The sequence below is a fragment of the Melanotaenia boesemani genome, chromosome 10, assembly GCF_017639745.1.
Source record: "Melanotaenia boesemani isolate fMelBoe1 chromosome 10, fMelBoe1.pri, whole genome shotgun sequence".
In the NCBI taxonomy this organism is placed as follows: Eukaryota; Metazoa; Chordata; class Actinopteri; order Atheriniformes; family Melanotaeniidae; genus Melanotaenia; species Melanotaenia boesemani.
This window is the reverse complement of record NC_055691.1, coordinates 17,921,411-17,948,207: the sequence shown is the minus strand read 5'-3', so window position 1 is coordinate 17,948,207 and position 26,797 is coordinate 17,921,411. Positions and strand designations below refer to the sequence as shown.

General features: G+C 38.5%; 3 protein-coding genes across 6 annotated transcripts; all 3 read left to right on the top strand.

Moving 5' to 3' along the window:
• Positions 1-608: 608 nt before the first annotated feature.
• Positions 609-9,196, top strand: snx22 (sorting nexin 22). The gene is made up of 7 exons (XM_041996489.1): positions 609-1,083; positions 5,615-5,698; positions 5,865-5,969; positions 6,314-6,408; positions 7,221-7,253; positions 8,832-8,899; positions 9,011-9,196. The coding sequence occupies exons 1-7, from the start codon at positions 997-999 to the stop codon at positions 9,127-9,129; spliced, it is 591 nt and encodes a 196-aa protein (XP_041852423.1). The 5' UTR covers positions 609-996; the 3' UTR covers positions 9,130-9,196.
• A 5,149-nt stretch (positions 9,197-14,345) lies between these two features.
• Positions 14,346-19,928, top strand: adpgk (ADP-dependent glucokinase). Of its 4 annotated transcripts, none has more exons than XM_041996487.1 (8): positions 14,346-14,542; positions 15,658-15,892; positions 16,565-16,790; positions 16,881-16,943; positions 17,036-17,156; positions 17,250-17,446; positions 17,696-17,794; positions 17,924-19,928. In XM_041996487.1, the coding sequence occupies exons 2-8, from the start codon at positions 15,675-15,677 to the stop codon at positions 18,482-18,484; spliced, it is 1,485 nt and encodes a 494-aa protein (XP_041852421.1). In that variant the 5' UTR covers positions 14,346-14,542; positions 15,658-15,674; the 3' UTR covers positions 18,485-19,928. The 4 variants fall into 4 exon arrangements, with proteins under 4 accessions (XP_041852421.1, XP_041852418.1, XP_041852419.1 ...); XM_041996484.1 differs by having other exon boundaries at positions 17,921-19,928; XM_041996485.1 differs by having other exon boundaries at positions 14,346-14,559; positions 17,921-19,928.
• A 542-nt stretch (positions 19,929-20,470) lies between these two features.
• On the top strand, positions 20,471-24,789 carry ppib (peptidylprolyl isomerase B (cyclophilin B)). The gene is made up of 5 exons (XM_041996488.1): positions 20,471-20,696; positions 21,479-21,592; positions 21,801-21,894; positions 22,148-22,332; positions 24,320-24,789. Exons 1-5 carry the CDS (start codon positions 20,562-20,564, stop codon positions 24,440-24,442), a joined length of 651 nt encoding a protein of 216 aa, XP_041852422.1. The 5' UTR covers positions 20,471-20,561; the 3' UTR covers positions 24,443-24,789.
• Positions 24,790-26,797: the final 2,008 nt, after the last annotated feature.

The following is a 26,797-nucleotide window of genomic DNA, read 5'->3' as shown; positions in this document are numbered from 1 at the left end:
TCTTAGAGGATGTGAGTACAGACAAGTGTTATGTGGTCAGGGTTTACATCCCTTTTCATGCCCAGTTGTTTTACTTTGTGTTTCAGGCACAGCAGGAAGTGATCCTGGAGTTTAAAGTGATATGATGCTTTCTGAGGGTTGTTTTAAACCCTTTTGGCCTTTGCGGGGTTCACCTTTTTACTCTTTTGTCAGTGTTAGAGATTGCTTTTAGAATATTTTGCTTTACTTATTACATTCAATAACCACTTTAACTGTTATAATCAGTTAATTATTTCCTAAAATCTAGACCCACCGCCCCTCTCTTTTTTTAAAAGGTCTAATTTAAATGTGCCACCCTCCCCTCCCTCCCATTCAAACATTTTCTAGAACCGCCCCTGTTTAAAACTTAAATGTACAGCTGAATTGACAACTTTTAGCTGTGGAGAAGAAGTATTAAGAGCATTCAGTAAAAAAAATGTGTGTTTTGAATGAGTTGGAACTGAGGTTAGTAGCTTTAAAATCCTGGCTGTATAAAATGTCAACATATGCCGCACAATAGGCTGAAGTGACGGAAAAAAAAAAAGAAAGAAAATGAACACAAGCCCAGGCATGCTCATATGAATACGACACAACTAGTGTCCCAGCATATTCTGCTCCCACTAAACGTCACATTTTCCAGCTCCAGACAACAAACAGTAGCCTTAAAAGAGCCATGAACCTGAGATTGGCAGCAGCTCCAGCGGCTTTTTCGCTTTTCTTCTATTTTTTTTAAGTTGGGACTGCGCCCTCAATGTCCCCGAGGGCGCGTGCGGTTGCGTTTGTCCACCTAGTGTGTAGGTGGAGCGCAGGAGAGAAAGCGACCGAAATAACACACACTCACACACACATAGGGACAGTTGTTTTGTTTTTTCTGTCCTTTCTTTGCTCCCACTTCCTGGACGCGGAGAAAGTCTCATAAAAGTTTTCTCTCGGTTTATGAACAACCCAGAGTAAATCTCAGACTGCTGGCCGGGACCGATGGTGCTGCACGAGGATTTCCCCATGATTGAAGTATCGATACCGTCGCTGGAGAGGGAAGTGGATGAGTCGGGCAAGACAAAAAAGGTGAGCTTTCTGCTGTTGAAACTTTCCAGGTTTAAAAGATCTACGGGTTTAAAACACTGTAATTGTCCGACGTCGTCAGGTGAGTCTGTAACAGGTAGGGAGAGTCTGAGTTTAGCCCTGGCTTTTCCTACCCAGAACAGCAAGAATTACTCAAAGCCATTTCCCTCAGTCTTGCAACCACATGTAGTTTTCAATCACACATGTGAAGTCTATAGAAGCTGAGTGAGTATTAAGTTCTTTAGAACAGACCAGCTCTCACCTCGTGTTGCAGGTAACCGCCCTGCTTTGAAAGTGTATTTGAAAGTACACTGTAAACGTATCTGTAGTGTACCTAACTCGTTCAGAATGGCCTTTGCACTGTTACGCTATGATGTGTTTTGATCTGTTCAAATGTTTATCCGTGTAGACATGCGGTCAAAAAGGAGATGTATTCTGCCATTTTTCTGACAGTTTACTGAGATGTTAATAAAATGTCTAGACATGCTTTGGTGAAACAAACACACCGCAGCAGCTCGTTTCTTCTTCTTCTTCTTTCATGTTACACTTCTATTAAAGCAGACCTTAACCCAGTAGCGTTTTCTACCCCACTTTTCCTCAGGGTCTACCTCTTCTGAGATCTATAACAGTGGCCCCCAACTTAGGGTGCAGGACTCCCCAAGGGGGTTCCCTAAAGAACACATGGGGTCCCTGAGGCTTTCAGAGCTATTGTGATTAATAGTCATCCATCAGGTGTGTCCAAAGTCGGTTCTCGAGGGCCGCTGTCCTGCAGATTTTCCAATGTTTCCTGCTTCAACACACCTGATTCAAATTAAATGGATTCAACAGCCTATTAAGTTTTGCACGATGACTCATCAAGTTGAATCAGGTGGTTTTGGAGCAGGAACACATCAAAAACATGCAGGATTGTGGCCCTTGAGGACCGGAGCTGGACACCTCTGATCTACACATTGTCCCTATTTTAAGAAAAAAAAAAGGCAAGGGGTCCATGACCTTTTAGTATTTGCATGAAGAGGGTCCTCAAGGAAAATAGGTTGGGAACTACTGATCTAATGTACTCAGCGACTCTTGGAGTGTGTTATTACAATATGACAGAGCAAGAGCTCAGTTAAGCAAAAACATTTGACTTTTATTCTCAAATTCATGCATGCAGTCAACTTTACTGATTCCGCTTTTAGTCATGCTTTGAATTTACCCAAGTTGTTAAAACCTGCAGAACGTAACAACTGGTGCCTGGTTAATAATGCCACGAGAACCCCCAGATTCTTCTATCACATAGAGCTCCATTAACTCTAGAATTCCCTGTTGCCCCATCCCTCTGTTTTGATTCTTGGCTGCTGATGCTTAGAACTGTTGCTCATAAAGCCAATATTTCACCACTGTTTGTTTTTGTAAGGGCAGCTATTGGTACTGATCTGTGCATTTAATGGCAAACAGAAAATCAGAATGTGTAGCTTCCAACTGGTTTAAAAGTTATCTAGTTAGATATTAATTAGCATCGGTATCAGTACTTAAATGCCACTTTGACGTCTGCTGGTTTACAGAAAGAACCTGGTTCTTCTACCCATTTTAAACAGGCACTGCAGTGGGGAGCCCCGCCCCTACAGCATCTCCCTGGAGGACCCATTGTTTACAGTGTTGCCAACTTAACAACTTGCTGTAATTAGCAAGTTTTTAGACCTAACTAGTGGCATTTTTTTAAACATGACTAGCGACAAATTTATCAACTTTTTCTGGTGTTAGTCAGATATTAATGCCTTTAAAGTAGACTGTAAACAAAAACATTTTTAAAAGTTAATCTTTTTAAATGTTTTTTTTTTAATTCATTCAGTTTTAAAAAGTAGATAATCTTATCTAGTTTGTTTGTTCTGTTGTTTACTTGATCATGTTTCAAGTAATGTGAAAAAAAGGGCACTTATGTAAACAAGTACACTAACTAGTGGTAGAAGTTTTTCATAGTTTAGTATTTTTTGCACCACAATGAGCAAACGGGCTTTTGGGGCACTGTGCTCTGCTGCCTTCTGGGCGGGGGCAGGGTTGCCTTCGTGGTGGGGTGGCTGGGATTTGTGCTCCGGGATTGCTGCTGATCGCCTTGGTCTCTGGGCTACCCTTGTCTGCCTCCAGCCTCTGTAGAGACGTGGTCATGCAAAAAAAGAAAAAGCCATAGGAAATTCTCTGTTGTGTTTCTGTACAGATGTAGCAGCTGGTTGTCTGGTGTTTGTTTGGATTAAATGGTCTTTGCCTTCTTTCTGGTGTATCTTTGGCTCCTCTTTCTTTTTCTACTCTTCATTTCTGTTCACTCTTCTCCCTTTTTTTTGTCTGCCTCCGGTCAGGTCTGGCAATATTGTGTAAATTCTGTATCTCAAAATAAATACATAAATAAGAATTAATAATAAAAAAGAGTTTATCAAGAGGAGCCTTATACTCATAAAGCTCCCCTTGGCAAAGCAAATTTGCTCGGTACAACACAGCAGACCATTACTCTGCTGCTACGATGCTGGACAGGACAAGTGTTAAAAAAAAAAAACCCAAGATGACATCATGGTAGATGTTATAATCCACATTGGTTAGGAAGGAAGCTTTATTATCAGTTAGTTTGAGTGATGTGTTTACAGCTTATAGAAACACAAAGAGTTCTTCTGAAGCTGCTGCATGAAAAGCTCTGGGTCGCTGTGTCTGCACGCACCGCCATCTTGATTTCCCCAGATCTTGTTGACCCAGAGCATGTTAATATTCTGGACCTAATGATCCAGAAGGTTAGAAATAGAGAGTAATAGGGGGTACTGGTGCTTTTAGTTTTAATTGGTTTTAGTGTGTTGGATTTTAGCTGTTCTTATGTCTGATGTTTTAATTATATATTAATATATTTGTTTTATTTGTTTCTTGCTTTTACTGTTCAGCACTACTTTGTTCAGCTTTGTTTGTTTTAAAGTGCTTCATAAATAAAGTTTGGTATGGTATTGTATGGTATCCGTTAATCAGATTTCCTTGTCGCACCATAAAACATTAAACTAGTGGTAGTTTTATTTACTCATTTATTCCTTCAGTCAAGTGAACTAAACTAAAGATTTCTGAGGTATTGCAAATGCAGCAACATCTGAAGTTAAAGTAAGGTATAGATGAGGAGGAAATAGGCTGGATTACTTTAGAAAGTGACTTAAATTTATCCTGCAACTCAGAATGACTCACTGAATAGCACATCTTCAGATCAAGGGGCTCAAAAGACAAGGTTGTGGAAGAGGGCATTTCTGAGTTTGTAGTTACTTCAGACAACCTTAATGTTCAAGAACACACACAAAAAGATGTTTATATAAAATATTCACTTTTAAAGTATAATTATGGAACATTTTTTTTTACCTTAAAATATGTGGTTCTGACTTGTTTTGATGGCACAGTGACATTTATTATGTAGAAGGTGTCATCATTGCACAGCAGCATCTCCAGGCTGAGAAAACCACACTTCACAAACCCCCCCCCCACCTTTTTTTTGCTTTACGTCACCATATAACACGGCAGCAACTAGACATCAACACACATTGTTTGCTCACACACAATGTGTCAACATCAGGCTGACTTTTACTGGCTATAGTTTTTATTTCACCATTAAAGTATTTCTGAAAACAAATACTGTCAACTAAAAATTGTATCTAAAAGCTTCTAACTTGAACATAAAATGGCATTTTGTTCCATTTCAACTCTGAAAGTTATGAAGTGACTACAAGTAACACAGCATCAGTATTAGTTTGTTTTTTTTAAGTCTTCATTTCTCAAAAGAGTAATAAATCAAATTGCTACTTAACAGCATTACTGTAATGTTATGGAAGAGGCTCAGTTTAATTCAGGGGGTGAGACTTGGCTTTGAGCTGAGTTTGACTCACATAGTTGTGAACTATGAAGCGTCACGTTCAGGCCTGTGTTTCAGAACAGATAAAAAATAAACATATTAAAGTGGTAGTGGTCTGAGGAATTTACTCCACAGGACCAACAATAAACCCACAAACTATTTTCAGATGTTCAGTTTGAAATAAACTGTATAACTGGTAATCATTCTATTAATAATTTATGTTATGGTAAAGGTTTAATAACCTGCAGCAGGGGTATGTCATGAAACAAACAATTTAAAGTGTTCTCATATCCGAGGGGTGATTGTGTGCAGCAGCAGCAAGTGGATCATGCTTAGCAAATTTCTTGAGAATGAAATCTGAAGCTCAGTACCTCCTCCTGCTGGAGAGGTGATGTATTACAACATATGCATCAGTGAAATAACCTGCTAACACACAGAGAAGCCAAAATTACAGGATGAAACTGTCTCAAGATGTTTTTTTTTCTACAACTCTCTTTAAATTGCACATCAAAAAATATTTTTTGTGGTGGCACAAATTTTAATTCCTTGTATTATGAAAATTTTTTATCCAGCTTATTCTTTTCCCCCAAAGTGCAGAAATGTTCTGCTTGTAAGTGTGCTCCATATTGTCTGAAAATGATCAATCCCAGAGTGTTGACTGGTTATGACTGCATCTTCTTTTGATTTTAGCTTTTTAGGGTTGAAGTCTTGTTTAATGGGAGGAAACATTTTGTGCTCAGAAGAAGCAGTGAATTCCAGAGTCTCCACAGAAAGGTATGTACATGTATACCAAACCTGCCTTACAGCAGAAACATGCATAGATGTAGGGTTACAAAGAAGAAGAGGAATGCATGATGGAGCTATAAAAATTTCACGTACTTTTCAGCTGCAAATGTTGAAATATTTTAAAGTTTTTGTTGGCATTTGTGGTATTTTGCAGCTAAGGAAGATCATCCAGACTCCAGATTTTCCAAGCAAAAGGAGCCCCCATCTGAGGACCAAACCTCTGAAGCAGAGGAGACAGGAGCTGGAAGATTACATCCAGGTAACTCAACTCGCCCAGGGACATCATCACTCTTGTTGTTGGAAGGATGCTGTCCTTAAGCAGCAAACTTCAGTGCTGTAGAATGATTTTTTTATGGAAAGGCATGCAGTTAAATGCAGATGCATGTACAAACAAAAAGAAAAAGTTGGAGAGACGTGAAGTATCTTGTGCAAGACAGAGCTTTAGGGAATATTCATTTTCAAGGAAGTGACTGGGGAGAAGTTTTTTTTTTCCTCTTCTACCAAGACATCTACCAAATAAAGAAGTATAACTACTCAGAATCACTCAGGATTGATTTTATTTTAAATAGATGTTCACACATGTTTTCTTATTTTAATGATCAGGAGATCATCTATCAAAATGAGGACGTGCCACAAGTGCTGCTGGATTTCCTCCACTTGAAACATTTCCACACAGGGAACAAGATCAGCAGTGTGGAGTAAGTCCAGCAGTTTGCTCTCCTCTGGCTGTACCCCGAGATGCTCCACATGTTGCTATATTTAGCACCTCTATTTAGGGCAGAGCAGCAACATGATAAAACTTCAAAAACATTTCTTACTGTGGTATGGGGCTGCTGCATTGGCCCTAACCCACATTATACAGCAGCTGATTATCCTTTCTATTTTCTCTATGTTTGTCCTGTTTATGAAAAATATTGTAAATGGTTAGAAACAAAAAATGAAAGTTACTTTTTATTAGAAAGTATGTGTTTTGATAAACACACATATATATGTATATATGTATATGTATGTATATGTATATACATTCAAGCCAAAAATTATTCATACCTCTGGCAAATTCTGATTTCAAGTTACTTTTATTCAACTAGCAACTTTTTTCTTGATTGGAAATGACACAGGCGTCTCCCAGAAGATTGTGAGATGATGTACAAGAGGCATCATTGTGGAAAAAAATATTTCTCAGCTTTTATTTACATTTGAACAAAAAGTGGCATGTCCAAAATTATTCATACCTTTCTCAATAATGAATTGAAAAGCCTTAATTGGCTATTACAGCAATCAAACACTTCCTATAATTGAGGACCAGCTTTCTACATGTCTGCACTGGTATTTTTGCCCCTTCATCTTTAGTGATGAGCTCCAACTCTTTCAGGTTGGAGGGATCTTTAGCTCCCTCCACAGACTTTAAATTTGCCAGAGGTATGAATAATTTTGGGCTTGACTGTATATTATGTTTTGCAAATGTCTTTGCATGCTTAAAATATCTAATAGCTGTTTCCTCTGTTTTCAGATCACTAGATGAATTGGACAGCCAGGAATACAGGCAAGCATTTTAGAAGTATTTTGTTATTCTTAGTATTTGTGAAGAAGGATGAACATTGTGCACTGACCCACTGATACGATTTATTGCATATTACGGCAACGAGACACTTCAATGCTGTTGACATTGTCACTTGAATGATTTATAATGTAAATGTTATACACTTAAAGGCACTTACACTTACAGGTACACCTGTTCAATTACTTGTTGATATACATATCTAATCAGCCAATCACATAGGGGATTTAGGTGACTTTGAACATGGCATGGTTGTTGGTCTGAGTATTTCAGAAACTGCTGATCTATTGGGATTGTAATGCACTATCATATTTGGATTTACAGAGAATGGTCTGAAAAAGTCTGAAAAAAATTCAGTGAGCAGCAGTTGTCTGGACCGAAAATGTCTTGTTGACATTGATAACTCAGATAAGCACTAGTTACAACCGAGGTGTGTGGGCTAAAGCAAAAGACCACACCAGGTGCCATTCATGTCTGGTAAGAATAAGACATTGAAGCTACAATTCACACAGTGAATTAATTAGTTAATCTTATATTTGAAAATAGAAGACTAGAAAGTCTCCATTTCAGCTGCAACATTCAGATGGTAGGGTCAAAAATTGGCATCAACAATCTGAAAGCATATATCCACCCAGCCTTGTATCAACAGATTAGGCTGGTAGTGGTGCTGGGGTGGGGGATATTTTTTGGTACATTTTTGGCCCCCTTAGTACCAAATAACACAGTCTATGTGAGTATTGTTATTTACCATGTCCATCCTTTTATGACCACAGTGGACATCACACTCATTCAAATGAGGTTAAAAACAGACTTGTTCAAATGAGATTATGCTTTTTTAGATTATGCTCAACCTTGGTGCAACATCCATGGTTGTATAAACACTTTATAGGTTACATTGCCACTCACTCAGACCCTGTTACCATCATTATTTAACTGGTAAGATGTCTGGATTTGGCCACTACTAGGCCAGCACACCTAATGCTGCGTATGTCACTATGCTCCTCCTTAACAATGATGTCTGGTTCTGGAAACTCTGTGACAGATGTCTTGCATTTCTATGTATGTGTAAAATTTGTCATATTCATGTACAGCCACTTAATGACTACATGTTTTTTGTGTGCTGTAAAATACAAAAGATGTTAGTAAAAGGACTATATTTGTAGTTCAGATGGAATGTGCTGCCAGGACTTGCTGTGTACACATGGGTTTATGACTGCATAATGATGCTTAACAAATTATGCCAGGCTGTTCAGTGCAGTCAGCGTGTGGCACACTTAAAGACAACTTCAGTCTTGGACTGTGTTAATTCTGTTATACCCTGAAGGACAGGCTTGTACCTCTCTTTTGTTTTTATTTTTCCTCACAAATGCATCCATGGCTGCACCAGACATGCTTCATGCACATTCAAAAACCAACCATCTTACTTGCATCAGGGTAGAAAGCTCCAAACATTTTTACACACCTGCTTTTTGAAAACCGGCAGGAAGATGTGTCAGTACTTTCAACCTGTGCTGTATGTTTCATATGAATTATAAAGATGATGTTTTGCTTTTGTTTTCCCAGTCCTCAGTTCTCACATCAACGAGTGTTGGGATTCTTTCAGGATCCTTATCTGTCTGACTGCACATCAGGTACAAAATACCAGACTGCTCATGTTTAACACTTAAATGCAAAAGTGAAAATCCAAAGAAAAACATCAGATCCTCATCTGTAAAAAATGTTCCCTAATCTCTTTCCTGCAGGTCTCCCAGATGTTGTTGTAGATGGGGTCCTTCAGGGTTTCTACCCCCGGGATGTCCGGGTCAGCTTCACTGCCTCCACCCTTGCTCAGCCTGACCCCAACACTCCTAAAGAGTCCTAAAGCTTGGTGCAGCCAACAACAACAAAAAAGAGTGGAAATCCATCAACATACAAGGAGATTATATGAATGGTTCTCATATTTGGAGAGCTTGAAAGCTAGGCTCCCTCCATGTTATGTCTGTTTTTTATTTATGTTTTTAAGTCAAAAACTCTTTTTGGCACAAATAGCAATTTATTATGTTGCCATTTTTGAGGTTGAATGCAGCAAAATGCTGACATTATGTCTATTAATCATTTTAGTGACATTTCAATGAAGTTCATGGGAATTTATTTTGAAATTGAAAGGCTAGATTTACCCGAATTTGGAGTAATTGTTATGTTTTTAAAATATCTTGTTTACAGAATTTATTTTTCCAAGTCACAATTTGACCTGTAGAACAGTTTGAGTGTGAGCTGACAATCCAGAGTTTCAGGAAGCATGGATGTCAAATGCAGTTCCTGATAGCCATGCTTTGACATCATGTAAATATTAGTAATAATTTATACTTAAGCTGTGCAGAGGCGGGTCTAGAAAAGTTTTGAAGGGGGGCCATGCAGGAGTACTGACCAGGAAAAGGGGGGCACAAATAAGACCTTTGTGTTTTTAGCCAGATCATCAGTTTTATCAGAGTTTCTTCATCAATATCAGCTGTTTCACTTTATTTGGCAAAATCTGGTGGTTTTATGACGGATGATGCTGAATGAATTCTCTATTATGATCTAGAACAGGGCTATTCAATTCGGTCCTACGAGGGCCGCAATCCAGCAGGTTTTCCATGTATCCCTGCACCAACACACCTGAGTCAAATTAGGTGGCTCTAACAGCCAATCAGGTTCTACACAATGACTCATTAATTTGACTCAGGTGTGTTGGTGCAGGGATACATGGAAAACCTGCTGGATTGCGGCCCTCGTAGGACCGAATTGAGTAGCCCTGATCTAGAACATGGTAGAGACTTAGACTTAGAAAAACGTTATTGTCCATTGCAGAGCAGTGGAAATTTGTCTTTGACAGAACGGTTCACAAAATAAAAACACGTTAAAAGATCCATAAAAACATAAAAGAAATAACAACAAAGCTAAAAATGTAGGACTTGTTTAAAATATTGATTGCAGTTGGAATGAATGATTTCTTTTCTATGTTTATCCTTGCTAATGATACTTAGTAACGTGGCCAGATGGAAAGAGATGAAATGAATTGAGGAGAGGGTGTGAGGAGTCTTTTATGATGGGGTTAGTTTTACGTTTAACTCCCTGTGTGTGGAGATCTGTCAATGAGGTCGGATTGGTGCCTGTTTTTATTTTTTTAGTATTTTTTTATTTTAGTAGCATTTTTGATGACTTTCCACTGTGCTGATTTGTCTTAAACAGAGAGAGAAGTGTGCCAGGATGAGATGTTGTAGGTCAAAACTAACTCTGAGTGATATGTAAACAAATGTTTACAAACCTTTCTGCTTACATTAAAAGTCCTCAGCTTTTTTTTTTAGCAGGAAGAGGTGCTGTTGAGCCTTTTTGAAGATGCTGCTGCTGCAGGGATTAATCATGATTAATTTATTTGTAAGCTGCAGTTAATCTTATTAAAAATTTTAATCATTTCAAGGCCCTAGTAAATATACCAATTTTATAGTAATTTGTAGTATTACCAATTACTTTTTTTATACGTGGGTTTTTGTATTATTCATTTAATTTCATTTCATTTTCTATACCGCTTCATCCAATTAAGGGTCGCGGGGAAGCTGGAGCCTATCCCAGCAATTAACAGGCGAAAGGCAGAGTACACCCTGGACAGGTCGACAGTCCATTGCAGGGATTTTGTATTATTTGGTTTTATATTGACATTTTAACAAACTGTAAAGCGTTTTCTTCACATACCTGAGTTATTGAAAAAGAAAGTGCATTTTTAAGAGTCTTAAAGTGACTGAAGACTGTTTGGATACAGTGGTATTCTAACTAGTTTTAGGTCACTGATCAGACAGTCATGTAACAATTATGTCCGCAATTGAGTTCCCAAACTTGAGAATAAATTGTTGTGACAGTCTTTTTTTTTAAAGCAGATCTGTGTTACTGCTTTTGTTTTCTATGACAAATTACTGACTTATTACAATATATAGTAAGAAGGTGGAAAACGAATCTTCATTTCACTTCACAGCTGCCACGCCTGAGCTAAGCTGGAAGCAAAATAACAAGCAGCAACTTGTAGGGCAGAATAGGAAAAATAACAGGAAGAAAACGTTGTCTTTCATTATGACATTAACTTATGGTTCTACCTGGTTTGTTTAAAATGAGAAATGTGTTGCCTCAAAATGCATAAAGTGAACAAAGGTAGAAAAAAAAGAAGTGCGTTACTTCTTTTTTTTTTTTTTTTAAATAGCCCAGAATATTCATGACTAACTACTCGACTTTACCTTTTTTTTCAGTAATTTTCTAAATAATTTTATCATAATTTGTCAAATAATATAATTTATCTAATATTTATTTAAGGGGACCAAAACTTTGTGATTATGTTACGGCAAAACTCAAAACAATAAGTTTGATATCTGATGAGGGGTGTGATAGGTTAGGAAAACCAGACATATACAAGCAGCATCTATAAAGGGGTCAAAGCCCTTTTTACTATGAAGTGTGATCTTAAGTGTGGTAGAACTACATATTAGTTTCATACACATATTATACTAGTGCATTGGGTTTTTAAAGTATTTGTACATGTTTTGATAAATAAATCAATGTGAACATAATTCTATCTTTTTATTTCATTGTAAACAGACCAAAAACAAGTTATGAACATTTCTCTCTTTTAGTGATTTGAGCATTTTGGAATCAAATATGAAGCTGACGAGATGGTTAGCCTAGCCTAGCTTGCTTTGCTCTTTCTAAAAGTATGCCAAATGTCCCTTTTTATTGAAATTCACCAATTAAAATGTAACATATTTAACAGAAAGCATTACATAATAAAAACGAGCTTTTAAAAAAATAATTTATTTTTCTTTTAAACATAGCCAAGCTAGCAGGTCACCTCTCCACTGTGTACTTAGCTGTACTAACAGGCTAACTAGCTAAGCAGGCTTTAGCTACATTTTCAGCATAAACAGGTTGGATGTCATTTCAGTCCTCATATTATAAATGCTACAGTGTGGAAGATATAGAAGTATACATTTAGAAAAATTACTTCTTTCAGATTGAAAAAAAAAGATGTATTCAAACTCCTAAATTTCAAGAGGTTTTTACATTACCCAATTTATCTTTATATGCAGCTTTAACCTATGAGTATGTGTGTAATTTTGTTTCTGGTACGAAAGTCATGTAACGTTTGTGTTTTTATCATTGTTAACACAACCAAAGACTTATGTTTATAATTATATCATTTGCAACATTGACTTAGGTGCTTTGTGAAAAGAAAACCTATTTGATTTGGTTATAAACAACAAACCACGCTTAGTGTTTATTTGTGTTATATACAGTGTTGTATGGAAACTTCAGGTTTTTTCAGATAAAATTATCATTTAAACCTATTTGATTTACCATTTCAAAATGCACACTGTATGTGTTTTCCTTACTGTATTAGGCTACATTCATTCTGCAGGAATGCAGCTGCATACATTTTGCCAAGAGAGAGTTCTGTTAAGTCAAATTGTTGAGGGGAAATATGATGGATTTCTGCTGACTTGTCTTCAGTCCTCTGGTAGCTTCTCTGAATTTCATCCCTCTAACACAAAGTATGTTCATTATAGCCAGGCTATACCATTCCCCCTGTGTTTAAAGGGTAAGGAAGTTCCCACATCTATCAGAGTGTTTCTACTAACTTGTTTCAGTCCAGTTCCAGAGATGGTGGTCGCTTTTTAGGCACTATATATGCATTCATATGTGGGTACAACAGTCTCTGTTAATATGTTATTGTGGAAAACCCTTAAGCACTCCAAGAAAACTAGAATGATTTTGAAGATGATGCAATGAATATTTTTTATTTAAAATTATACAGATGGCAGCATGAACAATAAAACCCAAATCAAATATCTGGCCTTGTTAAGGTGCATCAACCCTCCAGAGCCCCAGCTGACCAGATGGTCCTGGAAGTTCCTTGATCCCTCATGAAAACCAGAGGAGATCGAGCATTTGTGGTTGTTGCTCCCATGCTGTGGAACGCATTGCCCCTCTCTGTGCGGTCTGCAAATAGCCTCTTCATTTTTAAAAAGCAACTTTAGACCCACTTATTCACCCTGACATTTGGTTGAGCAGAGTCACCTCTACTGGATTTTTATCCTTTTCTTTTGTTCATTGTTTGATTTGCTTTTACTGTTGATGACTTACTGCGGAGCACTATGATTGGCCATAGGCTTTAAAACGTGCTATATAAATAAAGCTGAAATTGGCATTGACACCAAAAAGACGAAATACAACAGTCACAACAGGACTCCAATATTAAGAGTGGTTTCCAAACTTTTTCAAGACCTCTTGCATATCCAAGTTTTATTTTTTTTATTTATTTATTTTTTTACAACAGGTAGTACCGAGGTCATTATTACAGGTAAACAAAAAGAGCCATGAAGAATCTCAACTAGTGATCGTCACGTGTGCAGATAAAAGTTTGCAGCTTGTAACACACCACCCATCTCACCAATTTACAGATTAAATATTCAGGAAGGCAATGAAACCTGAACTTAGTTTGTGTGACCTTTTTGTCCAAACTTGACTGAATTAGAGTTCCTAAAGCTAATTCAGTTTAGATCAGCCGTCGCACCAGATTCAGTGTTCTAGGTGATTATAAACAGTCCTGCTGTTTTCTTACATTTCTTCAAAAAACAGCATTAATAGAGATAATGTACAGAGCTTGCAGTCCCTTCTTTAAAACACAGAGCTGTAAGATAGTAGAATATCAAATTTACTCCATGTGGCACTAATACATCAATGAACAATTTAAAGATTGCACAAGGAAGCTTAAGTAGCTTCTCAGGATTACAGAACTTGAACCTGTTGCTGACAGAAGCCAGTTTGCATAATGCAAAATGTGCCCTGTTCAGTTGACATGAATGGTTTTGAAAGATTTTGGGGGGTCACTTAAAATCAACCGGTCCCATTACCTCACCACACGTTAAATAAATAAATACATAAATAAATATTGTTGATGTTGATTTTTTTTAATCTTATATGTATAACATGTAAGTCACAGCGCATTTTCAGGTTTTCCTTTTTACCGATTTTCCTCAAACGCCGCATTCACTCTGCAGTAGTGCATGCGCAGAACCGTGGACGGAATCGCTGTAAGTGCTGGCGGTCTTGAGCTGCTGGTGTCTTTCCCAATCAAATTCGTCTTGAATGACTTTTCCCGAGTAACACTTTATCGTCATCATCCACGCCTATACTTAACCAGCTCTTTCTGTCATTTACCAAGAAACTGTATCCTCTTCTCGGCTAACAAATCTGAAGTCTGCACATCATCGGTACGTGCCGCTAACGAGTAAGTATTAAGCTTTGGCTACTTCGCTCGTAAAAAAAAGCCGCAATCAAACAGAGGGCTAAACTGTGGAGCGACTGTTTGGCTGCCAGGTTCCGATCTAAATTGGATCGCTTGTTAAGCCGGGCTGGCTAAATCTGCTTGCTACGGTCAGGTTTTCCTTGCTAAACTGTAATCAAAGGCACATCCTGTTTGCTGTTGCTAGCGTGTTAGCTAACAATTTCAATGTGTCCACGTTAGCAGTAACTTAAGCTGTGTATACTGTCCCATAATGTTCAGGACATAGCTCCAACTTAAAGGGCAATGCGACTTACTGCTATCTATATGGATGTCATAATTCTCCTTGGAAGTGAAAGGGAACATATAGAGAACATTTTGCACCTGCTCTGTCGTTCAGCTGTCAAGCTTTATCTCTAAGTTATAGACAAACTGAGTCAGGATCTGCTTAAAGATTATCTGTAAGTGGTGCTAAACGCCGATACTCTCATCTTGTTTTTTTCAAACAGATCTTTGTACAACTCTTTTTTTTCATAGCTAACTTTGTTGCATTCTCTTTAGTTATTCTTCTTGGGAGTGATGTGCCAACATGGCAGTATATACTAGCTGGATATAGCAACCATTATGATTGAACTTCCTTTAATCTTTTCAGATAATAATTGATCTGTAATAAGTACCTGCACAATCTGACTCCAAGTCAGAGTGCACTCTTATGTAAAGTCACTGCAATTGTTGGAAAACCTTAAAGTTTTTCTTGTCTTAAAAAGACTTAAATATTTGTGGTATCTGTTTTTGTGGCATCGTAAGAGGTTATACTGCATGATTGCTTGTATTAGATTTGTTGTCATCAATATTAACTATGATGGAGTTTTTAACATTGTAACAAATATATCTTTAATTTTGTTGCAAAACTGTTAGGACATTTGGGGGTTTTTCTGTTTACCTTTTTATCTGTAAAGTTAGATAAATGATGATAAATGATTAGCTGTAGACATTTATGCAGTCCATGCATGGGCATGTTGTTAGATGCTAGCATCTCCATGAGTAGATCAGTTTTAAATTCTAATGGCTGATATGAAAAGATGATAGACTCCTTTGTTGCAGGAGTGTGTGGGAGCATCATGTGGAGGAAGGCTTCGGCAGCGGTCCTGCTGGCAATAGCTGTTGGCTACTTCTACAACAGCAGACCGGACCTGCCGGAGCAGATCCTGCAGTACATCGGCCTGCCAAGCTTCCAGACACCATCTCAGAGCCAGAACAGCCTGGAGCAGACAATCTCTGCCGCCTGGGAGGCTCTAATAACTTTACCAGCCCGACAGTGGAGCAAAGTGGCAGTAGGGTAAGTCACAGAGGGAAACTGTTACACATCACTGATTATGATGTGGAAGATATGGAGCCTTGTTTTTATTTGAACTCTAGTACTGCCACTTGAACTTGGTATTTACTGCTGCATCAGTTCTCCTGCAGCTCAGCTGTGCACTGTAAACGTGTTGAGAGGCTGCAGTCGGTTATGAGGAGGAATGTGTTTTCATGACTCAGCTCAGATAGCTGAAGGAGGCGCCTCTGAATTACTTTGCATGGCAGTCTATTTGAGGTTTACAAGTTAAGGCCAGCAACCAGAATCTGTGTTTCTGGTGGCAGGAGATAATTGGCTGCACCTGAAGGACGGCCCACTGAAGGCATGGCAGCGTTGTGTCTACATAAGGAGGAAGTTAAGAAAAAACACTAAATCAAAGTACAATGGCATCTTTGATTCGTTACAAGATGAATAAAATTACGATTTTTCACATTTATTTATAAAAACTAAGCAATATGATGACTGTATGACCAAAGAAAAAGAATGTGAATCATGTTTAATTTATTTAAATTACTGAAAAACAAATACACAGACTGGTTTTAATAAATTATTTTTGCATTCTACCAACATGACTATGCGCGTATGCTCAGGAATTTCCTTAAAACCAGAATACTAGATTAAAGTGAAGTGCAACTTGTGATTTTTCTCGTTCAGGGTGAATGCCTGCGTTGACGTGGTTGTGACCGGTGTCGGACTGCTGCAGGCTCTCGCTGTGGATCCGGGCATTGGTCTAGATCATGAGGTGCTGCACTCCAAGGAGGACTTAAAGGAAGCCTTCATTCATTTCATGGAGCGTGGAGCGGCTGCCGAGCGTTTCTTCAGCGACAAAGAGGCCTTTCAGAGAATCGCTCGTGCAGCAGCAGAGTACCCTGGTGCAAAGGCAAGGCCACCTTCATCATCAGACTTCCCAAGAGGACATTTTCCCCAGCAATTTTTATATTTAATTAATTACACTTTTGTCTCTTTGCAGCTGTATGTGGGAGGGAATGCTGCCCTCATTGGGCAAAAGCTTGCGACCTACCCTGATTTGATGGTATACCAGACATATGTATACCTCTCTCAAAAGCTCTCAGACAATATAAGATGCATTTTTAGACAATGAAAATGTATTTTTCTGTACCGCAGGTTTTGTTATGTGGACCAGTTGGTCCTAAACTTCATGAGATGCTGGATGAGCAGATAGTAGTTCCCCCAGAATCTCTCCAAGAAACAGATGAATTTCATCTGATTCTGGAGTATAAAGCAGGTAAAAGAAAAGGAAGAAAAAGAAAAGCTGAAACTTCCATAGGATAAGTTGCACTTCAGTCACAGCAATTTTGCTCTTCTTCTCTGTCCTTAGGTGAACGCTGGGGCTCAACGCAGGCACCCCAAGCAAACCGCTTCATCTTCTCTCATGACGTGTCCAACGGGGAGATGAGCTCACTGGAGACTTTTGTGGCGAGTCTGGAGGAGTTCCAGCCTGACCTGGTCGTTCTGTCGGGGCTCCACATGATGGAGGGTCAGGGCAGAGAGCTGTGGGAGGAGCGACTGAAAGAGGTAAAACGCTTAAAGATGTCTTTAACTGATACATCAGGAAAGTCTAGAAGTTTGCAGCTACCATACTGCTGGAAATCTTACAAATATGGTCAAAGTCACACTCTTCTCTAGGAAGCAGAAAAAAATTGGGCAGGAGGAAGTGCTGTCATCTTGCAGTTGTGTGAGGTTGTTTGGATGTGTACCACCAAGCCAAATCTGCAACTTAATGGGAATATTTGTTCTTACTTCATTCATTATTTCTGTTTTGAGGCTGTGGCAGCCATAGCCGACATTCCAAAAGACATCCCTATCCATCTGGAGTTGGCAAGCATGACTGACAAAGACTTCATGAACAGCATCATGCAGGAGGTACATGTGGAAAACAGCAGTGATTATGATTTTATTCTAGAGAAAAGATTAACATGCTCAGATTCCAGAGGTCCCGCAGGAGTTCTGTATATTTAATTAAAGTTTTTTTCCCCTGCTTCTTGTTAGCAGGTCATGCCCATTGTCAGCTCCATCGGGCTGAACGAGCAGGAGCTGCTTTTCCTTTCCCAGGCTGGAGAGGGGCCTCATGCAACTCTTTCTGCCTGGAAAGGCATCCCAGACGTGGGTCGGGTCACCGACATCCTCCTTTGGATCCTGGAGCATCATGGCCGTAGCAACCCGTCCTCGGAGTCTGATCTTACACGCATTCACTTCCACACGCTGGCCTACCACATCCTGGCTACAGTGGATGGATATTGGGGGAACCAAGCAGCAGCAGTGATGGCTGGAGCGCGGGTGGCCAGCAGCCAGGCCTGTGGCCTCCAGACTGTCGACATTGGCAAAGTGGAGCTGAAGGCCCCACTGGAGTTTCAAAGCTCTCACACTGATCAGCAAGAGCAGCTGTCCCTGAACCCAACAGAGCCTGTTACTGTGTGGCATCGTGGAAACGTCACGTTCCACCTCACGCCAGTGCTGGTCTGCAAACGGCCTCTTCGGACAGTAGGACTCGGAGATGCCATCTCAGCAGAGGGATTAGTTTATACAGAGTTAAAGACGCAGCAGCCCTTTTGAGGCTCGCTTCATTAAACACTCCATTTTTCTGACACTGAAAATATCCAGAAACTTCTCACCACGGTAGTGGTTACTGTACTGCAGTCCTGGTTTCTAATCAGGTTTAGACCTTATGTTCTGATTTAAGTTTCCTCTTTCTAAAGCTCTGCAGAGTTAAAGTGATCAGTGGGGATAGTTTTTTTTTAAAATCCTGCCTGACGACCCCTTCGGCCTGCTCAGCCTTCTCTGTTCAGGCACAAACACTGAGGCAGAACTGGATCTCACTGAGCTGCCAAGAGGTCTGACTCTATGCACTGGACCCAGCTAAGAGCCACCTTCAAAAACTTGAAGGAGTTTTGTTGTCTCAACACAATTACTTTGACCTGCATATTCTCGATATGCTGTGCCTTGATAAGAACAAAAAATATGAAATATTTTCTTTATATTTCTAAGCCAAACAAGCTTCCTATCAGTCACCATCTGACATGTGTACAGTGAAAGTGGAAACTATGTGTTAGAGTTTAAGTGATAATCTTGACTATCTTTTTTTATTGGTGCATTAATTTCAGTTGACCACTAGACCGTGTAAACGTTTTTCGGTCTCTGGATATCAAACAGTTTTCTGTTTGACTTATTTACATGATAAACTTGATTTTTCTTACTTGTTGTGAGAGGATGAATATTGTAACAGCTTCTAAGTTTCTCAGTGTTTGACCAAAACACTCCCATTGTCATATTTTTAGCTTAAAGACTCCAGAGTAAATGGTAAAATCTTACACTTAAAAATTGCTATTACAGATCTAATAATGTTTTTCATTTATGCAGTTAATACCAGTTTATAATCAGATGCCAGCCTATAACCGTGCTGGTTAGAGGTAAATGTTCTATGTGTTGTTGGTCTTATGCTATTAGAAAGTCTAAGCTGAGACTCCATTATGTTACATGATTCCTTATCGTAAAAAGCTGGTCAGTGTAATAGACAGCATAAAAAAAGCATATGTGTGTATTATGCTTCTTTCTGGGAGAAGAAATTGTAGACCTCTTTAATACACCGGCATCATGTTAGAAGTATAGTATCTCTCCGAACAATGTGTTTGTATACCTCAAATGGCCACTAAAGGCATGCAATAATAATAGTCTTAATGCAAACATACTAAAAAGTCATTTACTGCATTTGATTTCAGCAGGTTTTTTTTTTTTTTGCACTAGCAGAAGTGACAAATATGGCTGCAAAGGTGAATGTAACTCCTCTCCCCCAACCCTCATTTATTTTTGGCAAGTACAATCTGTTTGACTTTACTCATTTTAATAGTCTCTCTCATGTTTTTAATATGTTTTAATATTTTTTTCTTTCAATGGTAGTTTGCTATTAAATTTGTGTATGGATGGGTATGTTTGGTGTGACTTATGCACAATATTTTGTTAGTCAAGTGTTGATTAAAGACAAATTCACTTGTCATTAAAATCATTTTTGAATGCTTATTTTGACTTAAGCTTTTTTTTTTTTTTTTTTTTTTTTTTTAGCAATTGAGCAATTGGTCTACAAAAATATATAAAGCAAAAAGACTGAAATGACTAGCAGTGTGGCTATATTTGTTTCTGAAAGTTTATATATATATATATATATATATATATATATATATATATATATATATATATATATATAAGCAAAAAGATATAAAAGGAATAATTTTGTCTGTTCAGAATATAAGCCATTTTCTACAGTGTTCCCTGGTGTGGTTTGGATTTATAGCTGTCTGTCAGGCGCAATGGAGGGATGTCATGGCAAGAAGCCACTGGAAAAATGCCCAAAACGACTAGATAGTTTAAAAAAAAAAAAAGAAAAGAAAAGAGAAAAAAAAAGTTACGCGTCTGCATCTGATTGGCTGAAAGGCGCAGCTCTGTGAACCAATCACAGCCCCGTGCGTCTCTGTTCCGCGGCGAAGTCCCGCCCCTGTGAGCAGGCAACGACGCCTGGATCCAGGAGGCTACAGTCCCCACCCCGGATACAACTCGCGCTCCTTCCCCTCCACCCCGGCCCATATAAAGCTAGTACGACTAACAGGCCGTCTTCGGGCTGTTAAATTTTCTCCTGTTGATGGTAAGACTCTGTGAAAGAAGGATGAAGTTCCTCGTAGCTGTTACAGTCATTGTGGGCTCCCTGATTTTCCTCGCTTTCCCAAATGGCTCTTCTGCTGACGAGAAGAAGAAAGGCCCCAAAGTAACGGCCAAGGTACGGATAGCTTGCGAGCTAGCTTGTTGCGGGATTACGTTGGGATGAGAAATCAAAGCGCTTCCTCGATGCTAAACACTTAAGCTAGCCGGTAGCTGCAGTTGGTAAAGCCACGTCACATACAAGTTGGCCTTGATCCTGAGCTAAGATTATCTAAGCTAACTTAAGCTAGCAGACGGTTAATGCTGAATAACGTTATTGAGCACACAGTAAAGAAGAATAGATTAACAAATATGTGACGACTCGCATGCCACCAGTTCAAAACAAAGCTAAATTTAAGTGGACATTGCCTGTGCTTGGGTTATATTAATGGAGCTTACTGTTTGACGCAGCCCTCTTGTTACAACCATAGCTGTCTGGAAATGCGTTGATTATTAAACACATCCCTGTCGTTACTGCAGAATTAAACTATTAATTAAGCCAAACTTATCTAAGCTAGGCCAGTTTGGCTTCAGCTTTGGTGGCTCCGATGGTGTGTCTTGGTGCAGCAGGTTTGTCCACGTTTGCAGACAAGGAAGCTCTAAAAATGACCCATGGTGTAGAGCCAGTCCAGTTGCACTAAATAAAATAAATGACTTTTCTTTACTAGCGACAAATAGCTTTCATCCATCACTTGTTTAAGTTGTTTTGTATCTGTTGTAATGTGTTTTTTTCAGTTATTTTTATGACACTTGCAAAATTTTGTCAGTCCAGCTGTTGTGACCTAAAACGGACAAAATATATTAAACTTAATGAGAAGGTGGTATCTAAAAATAACATCACTACCTGGACCCCTTTTCTAGGTCTTTTTTGACATCAGAATTGGAGATGAAGATGTTGGAAGAATCGTCATTGGCGTGTTTGGTAAAACTGTCCCTAAAACGGTTGACAACTTTGTCGCACTGGCAACAGGAGAGGTAAGACGTGCACTATTTTCCCCATTATTCTTACAGAGTATTCAGGCAAGAACCTCAGCTGTCATATCTTGGAAAGCAAGATGTTGAAAAGGGCACATATTTGCTGCCAGACTAATTTATTTTCTCTAAAATGTCAAATACTAGTTTGCATGTCATTTGAAAGGTTTTAAGCTTTGTTTACAGTATTTTGTTTGTTCTAATTTAACAGAAAGGATTCGGTTACAAGGGCAGCAAATTCCACAGAGTCATCAAGCAGTTCATGATCCAGGGTGGGGACTTCACCAGAGGAGATGGCACTGGAGGTAAAATGTTCAATGGTGCCCACACAATGTTGCTTTGTACATCACATGAGTTTCTATATTACATAAAGCTGGTATTCAAAACAATACTAGGAAATGTTAGGTCAATTTCTCATTTTATTCCAAACCATTACCCATTAAGAGCATCAAAAGTTGCATTAAAATCTTGTGACAAGCAGTGTTGCTTAATCGACCTCAAATAAAGTTATGCACAAACTTATATTGTACAAAAATGTTTTTCCTTTTCTGCCTGAAGGCAAGAGCATCTATGGAGACCGCTTCCCTGATGAGAACTTCAAGCTGAAGCACTACGGCCCTGGCTGGCTCAGCATGGCCAATGCAGGCAAGGACACCAACGGCTCTCAGTTCTTCATCACTACAGTTCAGACTCCATGGCTGGACGGCAAGCATGTGGTCTTTGGAAAAATTCTAGAGGGCATGGTGGGTATTTCACTGGTTGTGTGAACAGATTTCATAATGGTGCATGTTTGATTTGCATCACAAAACACACATTTTAGAACAATTTTTCAGCTCACTGCTCAGCTTTAATACTTTCTGGCTGTGATAAATGGTACATGCTGACAAGCCATACTGATGTGATGTCCTGAAAGGTGTAAATCTAAAAGTTAGTTAAAGTCTGCAGCATGTTGAAGTTCAGAAATGAGAAACTTTGTTGGATGTCCAGAAGACATGGCAAAGACTTTTTTAGCATTTTAAACCACAGCTCATGCTCTTCCAAATCCTTTTAATATACACATGTAAAACCTTTTTTAGTTTGCAGCTCCTTTATGTTTGCACATGAGCATGCTGTTTTGTTGATAGTTAGTCTGAGCCAGGAGACGCATCTCTGATGTAGCCAACATGGAGCAGTTTAGAACCATCTTAAAGTCTGCTCGAGCTTAACTGTACTGTGTAATGGTGAGCTGTAATGTTGCCGTCATTCAGCCATACATGTGCAAACTGCATTTGAACACCAGTGTTTCCCACAGAGAGAAATGAATGTATGAGGAATCCTGTTTTTAATATTAGAAACATAACAGCATCATGATAAATGTCATGACCATTCAGCTTGACTTAATGATCAGCTGATGTGTGGCAGATGTTTGATAACCCTGTTCCTGATCTGTTCATTGATGGATTCGTTCTTAAAGTTAATCATTCATTAGAGTGGCTAGTTTTGAATCTGTGATTTGAATCCATCATTGGTACGCGGAAGCTCTGAGGTGGAAAATTTCTGCGTATTTATTTTTCATATATGTTCTAAGAAATTATTACACCACAAAGACGCATCAAGAAGGCTTAACTTCATTGTGTTTATTTGTTGGAGGTGGTTTTCAATGCGATCATGAGCTTGCGAGCTTGACCTGGGCAGCCCAAACTGGTTAATATCAAAGGCTCCGTTCACACTGCAGCTCAGTTCTGAATTTTTTGTTTGTTTTGTTTCGTTTTAATCTGATCCAGGCCACTTTCATATGTGGTCCTAAGTGGGATGCGTATCCGATCTGTGTGGAAACAACTTCAGTCTGAATGGTCATGTTGCATTTCATCCGACTTTGACGTCACAGAAGTCAAAAATCACAATTCTTCAGTTTTACAATATTTAATGTTTTGTTGTTTGTTTGTTTTTTTTTATTGTAAATGAAAATGACAAAACGAAACCATCATTTTAAATATATGAAGAAATTAAGCAAAGTAATTCAATGAAGGGAAGGACAGGGGTGTGTTCACAATTACAATGTGTTAACGGTCGGATTGCGTTTTATATGCTACGTCGTCGGGTCAAGATTCCACTGCAAGATATCCACGGGTCAGGTTTGGTAATCATCCTAGCGGGTTTGGCGGATGCAGGTTGGTAAAATTGGACCCGTGCAGGACTCTGCATGAACTCGGCTGCATTGTTTGTACATCCCTCTGTACAGAAGTGGGAGCCACTGCTCCACAAAAGGCCACATTTGTGCTCTCCTTTTTCTCATTCATAGTTGGGCATAACTTATCGGTTCAGAGTGGGTAAGTCCTTCCAAATTGACCAACAGATGTGAAGCATCCATTACATCCATAAATACTACACACTACATGACGACGTGGAATTCTCTTGTAAGGGCCACATACGTTCACATTTCAGCGTGATGAAGGTCGCATTAAAACGATAATGAAGTGATGTAAACGGCCACGCAAAAAACATTGGATTTCATTACAATATCGGGTTTAAGCAATAAGACCTGCAGTGTGAACGTAGCCATAGTAACACTTTACTGCACATAACATTTCAGCATTGTGGATGGTGTGGAAATGTTGAATGCATTCCTCTTTTTCTTTACACAACTGAATGCGTTGCCTCTTCCTGCTTCTGTATTTTTAAAATTAACACCTTTGTCAAAGCTGAGCAATTCTAACATCTTCCATTTTTTTTTCTTTTCTTTTCAACCAGGATGTGGTGTCCAAGATTGAGAACACAAAGACCGATGGCCGTGACAAACCTCTTAAAGATGTCACCATCCACGACTGTGGCAAAATTGAGGTGGAGAAGCCGTTTGCGGTTGCCAAGGAGTAGAGCACTGCTGTAGGGGGGAACAATCTGGGGTGGGAAGGGGACAAAAAAGAAAAAAGAAATTGGACATGGTAGGGTGGTAGGCCACCTTGTATTATCACTAAACCTCCTGTGGTCCAGGGGTACTGGCTTTGAAGTCATTCAGCATCAGCGGCTGCCATCTTAAAGCACCAGAAAAAAACATTTAATACAGTCATGACGTCTCTCTGGGTCCATTTATACCGGTAAGCATTCCAAGGTGCACTTAACTGTTCATTGTCGGGATATTTTGTAAAAAAAAAAATAAAAATGAAATCTTCAATAAAGGTTTCAATTTTTTGTTAAAATCGATGTCAGTTTGATCCTTTTTATATGAACGATGTCAGTTCTCTGTTTTAAATATAAAGCATGTTTAATGTTTAAAAAGTGGATCTTATACACCCTCATGGAAGTACTCTATTTTTTGATTGTGTTTGCATCATTTAGGATCTTTCATCTTATCTCTGTGGGGGATTTCTTTTTTTCTTTTCTATATGCATCAGTGAACTGCCAACATGTCTAACGGCAGTGTAAAGCAGTCAGACAACTGAGTAGTTGTCTAAAATATTAAACGGGTCATCCTGCAGCCATTTTCTAAATGTAAGGTTTGAAATTTCAGTTCAGAATCTTCATGAATAAGGAGGTTAAAGCGGTTTTTGGTGGGTTATGTTAGCAGCTGTGGGGGAAAAAAAAGTCTCATGCTGAGAAATTAATATGGCTTGAGTAATAACTTTGTATTAATGCATTCAAGAAATGAACACACTCAGAATAAACTTGCAATCATGCATTAACATTGACATCCCTAATAAAATACCTTTTTTAATAATGTGGTGATCCCCTGAAATCTTGAGACCCCCAGTTTCTGCTTTACCCAACAAAAGTGATCATTAAATATGAAACTGAGTTTTTTTTTTCTGTGGTTGATGCGTTCCTGCATTCAGAATTGTTTTGAGTGATCACATAGAGGTAATCAAAGATAATGTTCAAGCTATGATAATAAAATAGATCTCATTTAACCTAAAAACAGGAAAATATATGAACACATTTAATACAACTGAATAATTCTGGTATTATTTAGGTGTTGGGTCGATAGACTCCTCAACTGTGAGACTGCTATAGGATGCTTTTACTTTTACTCTATATTCTTGCATCCTTCAAAATACTGTCCATTGGAGACACTCAAGAGCTTAGCTTTACAGGAGATAAACAGTTTCATGCTGTGGGGGTTTGCAGATTGTCTTTTGACAAGTTTAGGCTTCCCACCAACAGTGTGGATAACCTCCACGAGAGAAGAAACAGCAGGTCTCACTGCCTCTAGCAAATTAGTCTCAAAAGATCTGATAAGGCAGTTTAGAAACATGAACAAAAGAACATACAAGTTCCACTTCATGATAACATAGTGTAAACAGTCAAAATTCACAAGCTGGGATTAATAAATCATTTATCATTTCATTTTTTAAACATTTTAGTTTAATAACAATTTTCCTCATTTAGATTAAATAATATTAGTAATATTAAGAACTAATTTAGATTGCGTGTAAGAGAGAATTCTCTTTTTCAAATATGAACATGAGCGTAATTTCAACTAGAAATGCACCTAGAAATTCTGGCCATAAAGGTTATGAACAGAATTGGTGATAAAGGGCAGCCTTGGTAGAGTCCAACCCTCACTGGAGTAAATGGACTCATAGCGTTTTTCCAGTCAGATTAACCACTCAAAGCCCTTCAGCATGTAGTCCGGGAAAGCCTTGAATCAAACCACAACCTTCCGGTTGGAAGACGACTGCTCTTCCTCCTGAGCTACAGCCACCCATGAGAGCTAATGAGATAGTTCTTATTCAGAGTAAATTTTTTAAGGTCATACAGGGCATTAAGGGCCTTTTTATTGTGTGGCTATGAAAAGGCCTTAATACCCTGTAACGTATCTATAAATTAATTTTATAGAAATACAGAAAAAAAATTACTTATAATTATGACTATTTATCTCATAATTATGACTTTAAATATTATAATTTAGATTTCTTTGTCATTATGTATATGTATGCATTTTTTTAACCTAATTATGGATGCGTTTTTGAGGAAATTTAAGTGCTTTCCACTTCTTAGTTATGGATAATTCTGTCATTAATCCAGTTTGTGTTGTTACATGGAAATATGTTGTGTGAGTTAGAGTTGGAAGTTAGCTCTGACTTTTCTTTGCTGCAGCTAAATTTAAATTTTTATTTAGTTTTTGGTAAGTTTTCTATTTTGATGTGTGTAATGGCTTGTTTTATTTTATTATCTATTAATTTATTTAAATGCAGTTGCACAGAAAGACTATTCTTTTCTGAAACGCTTGTT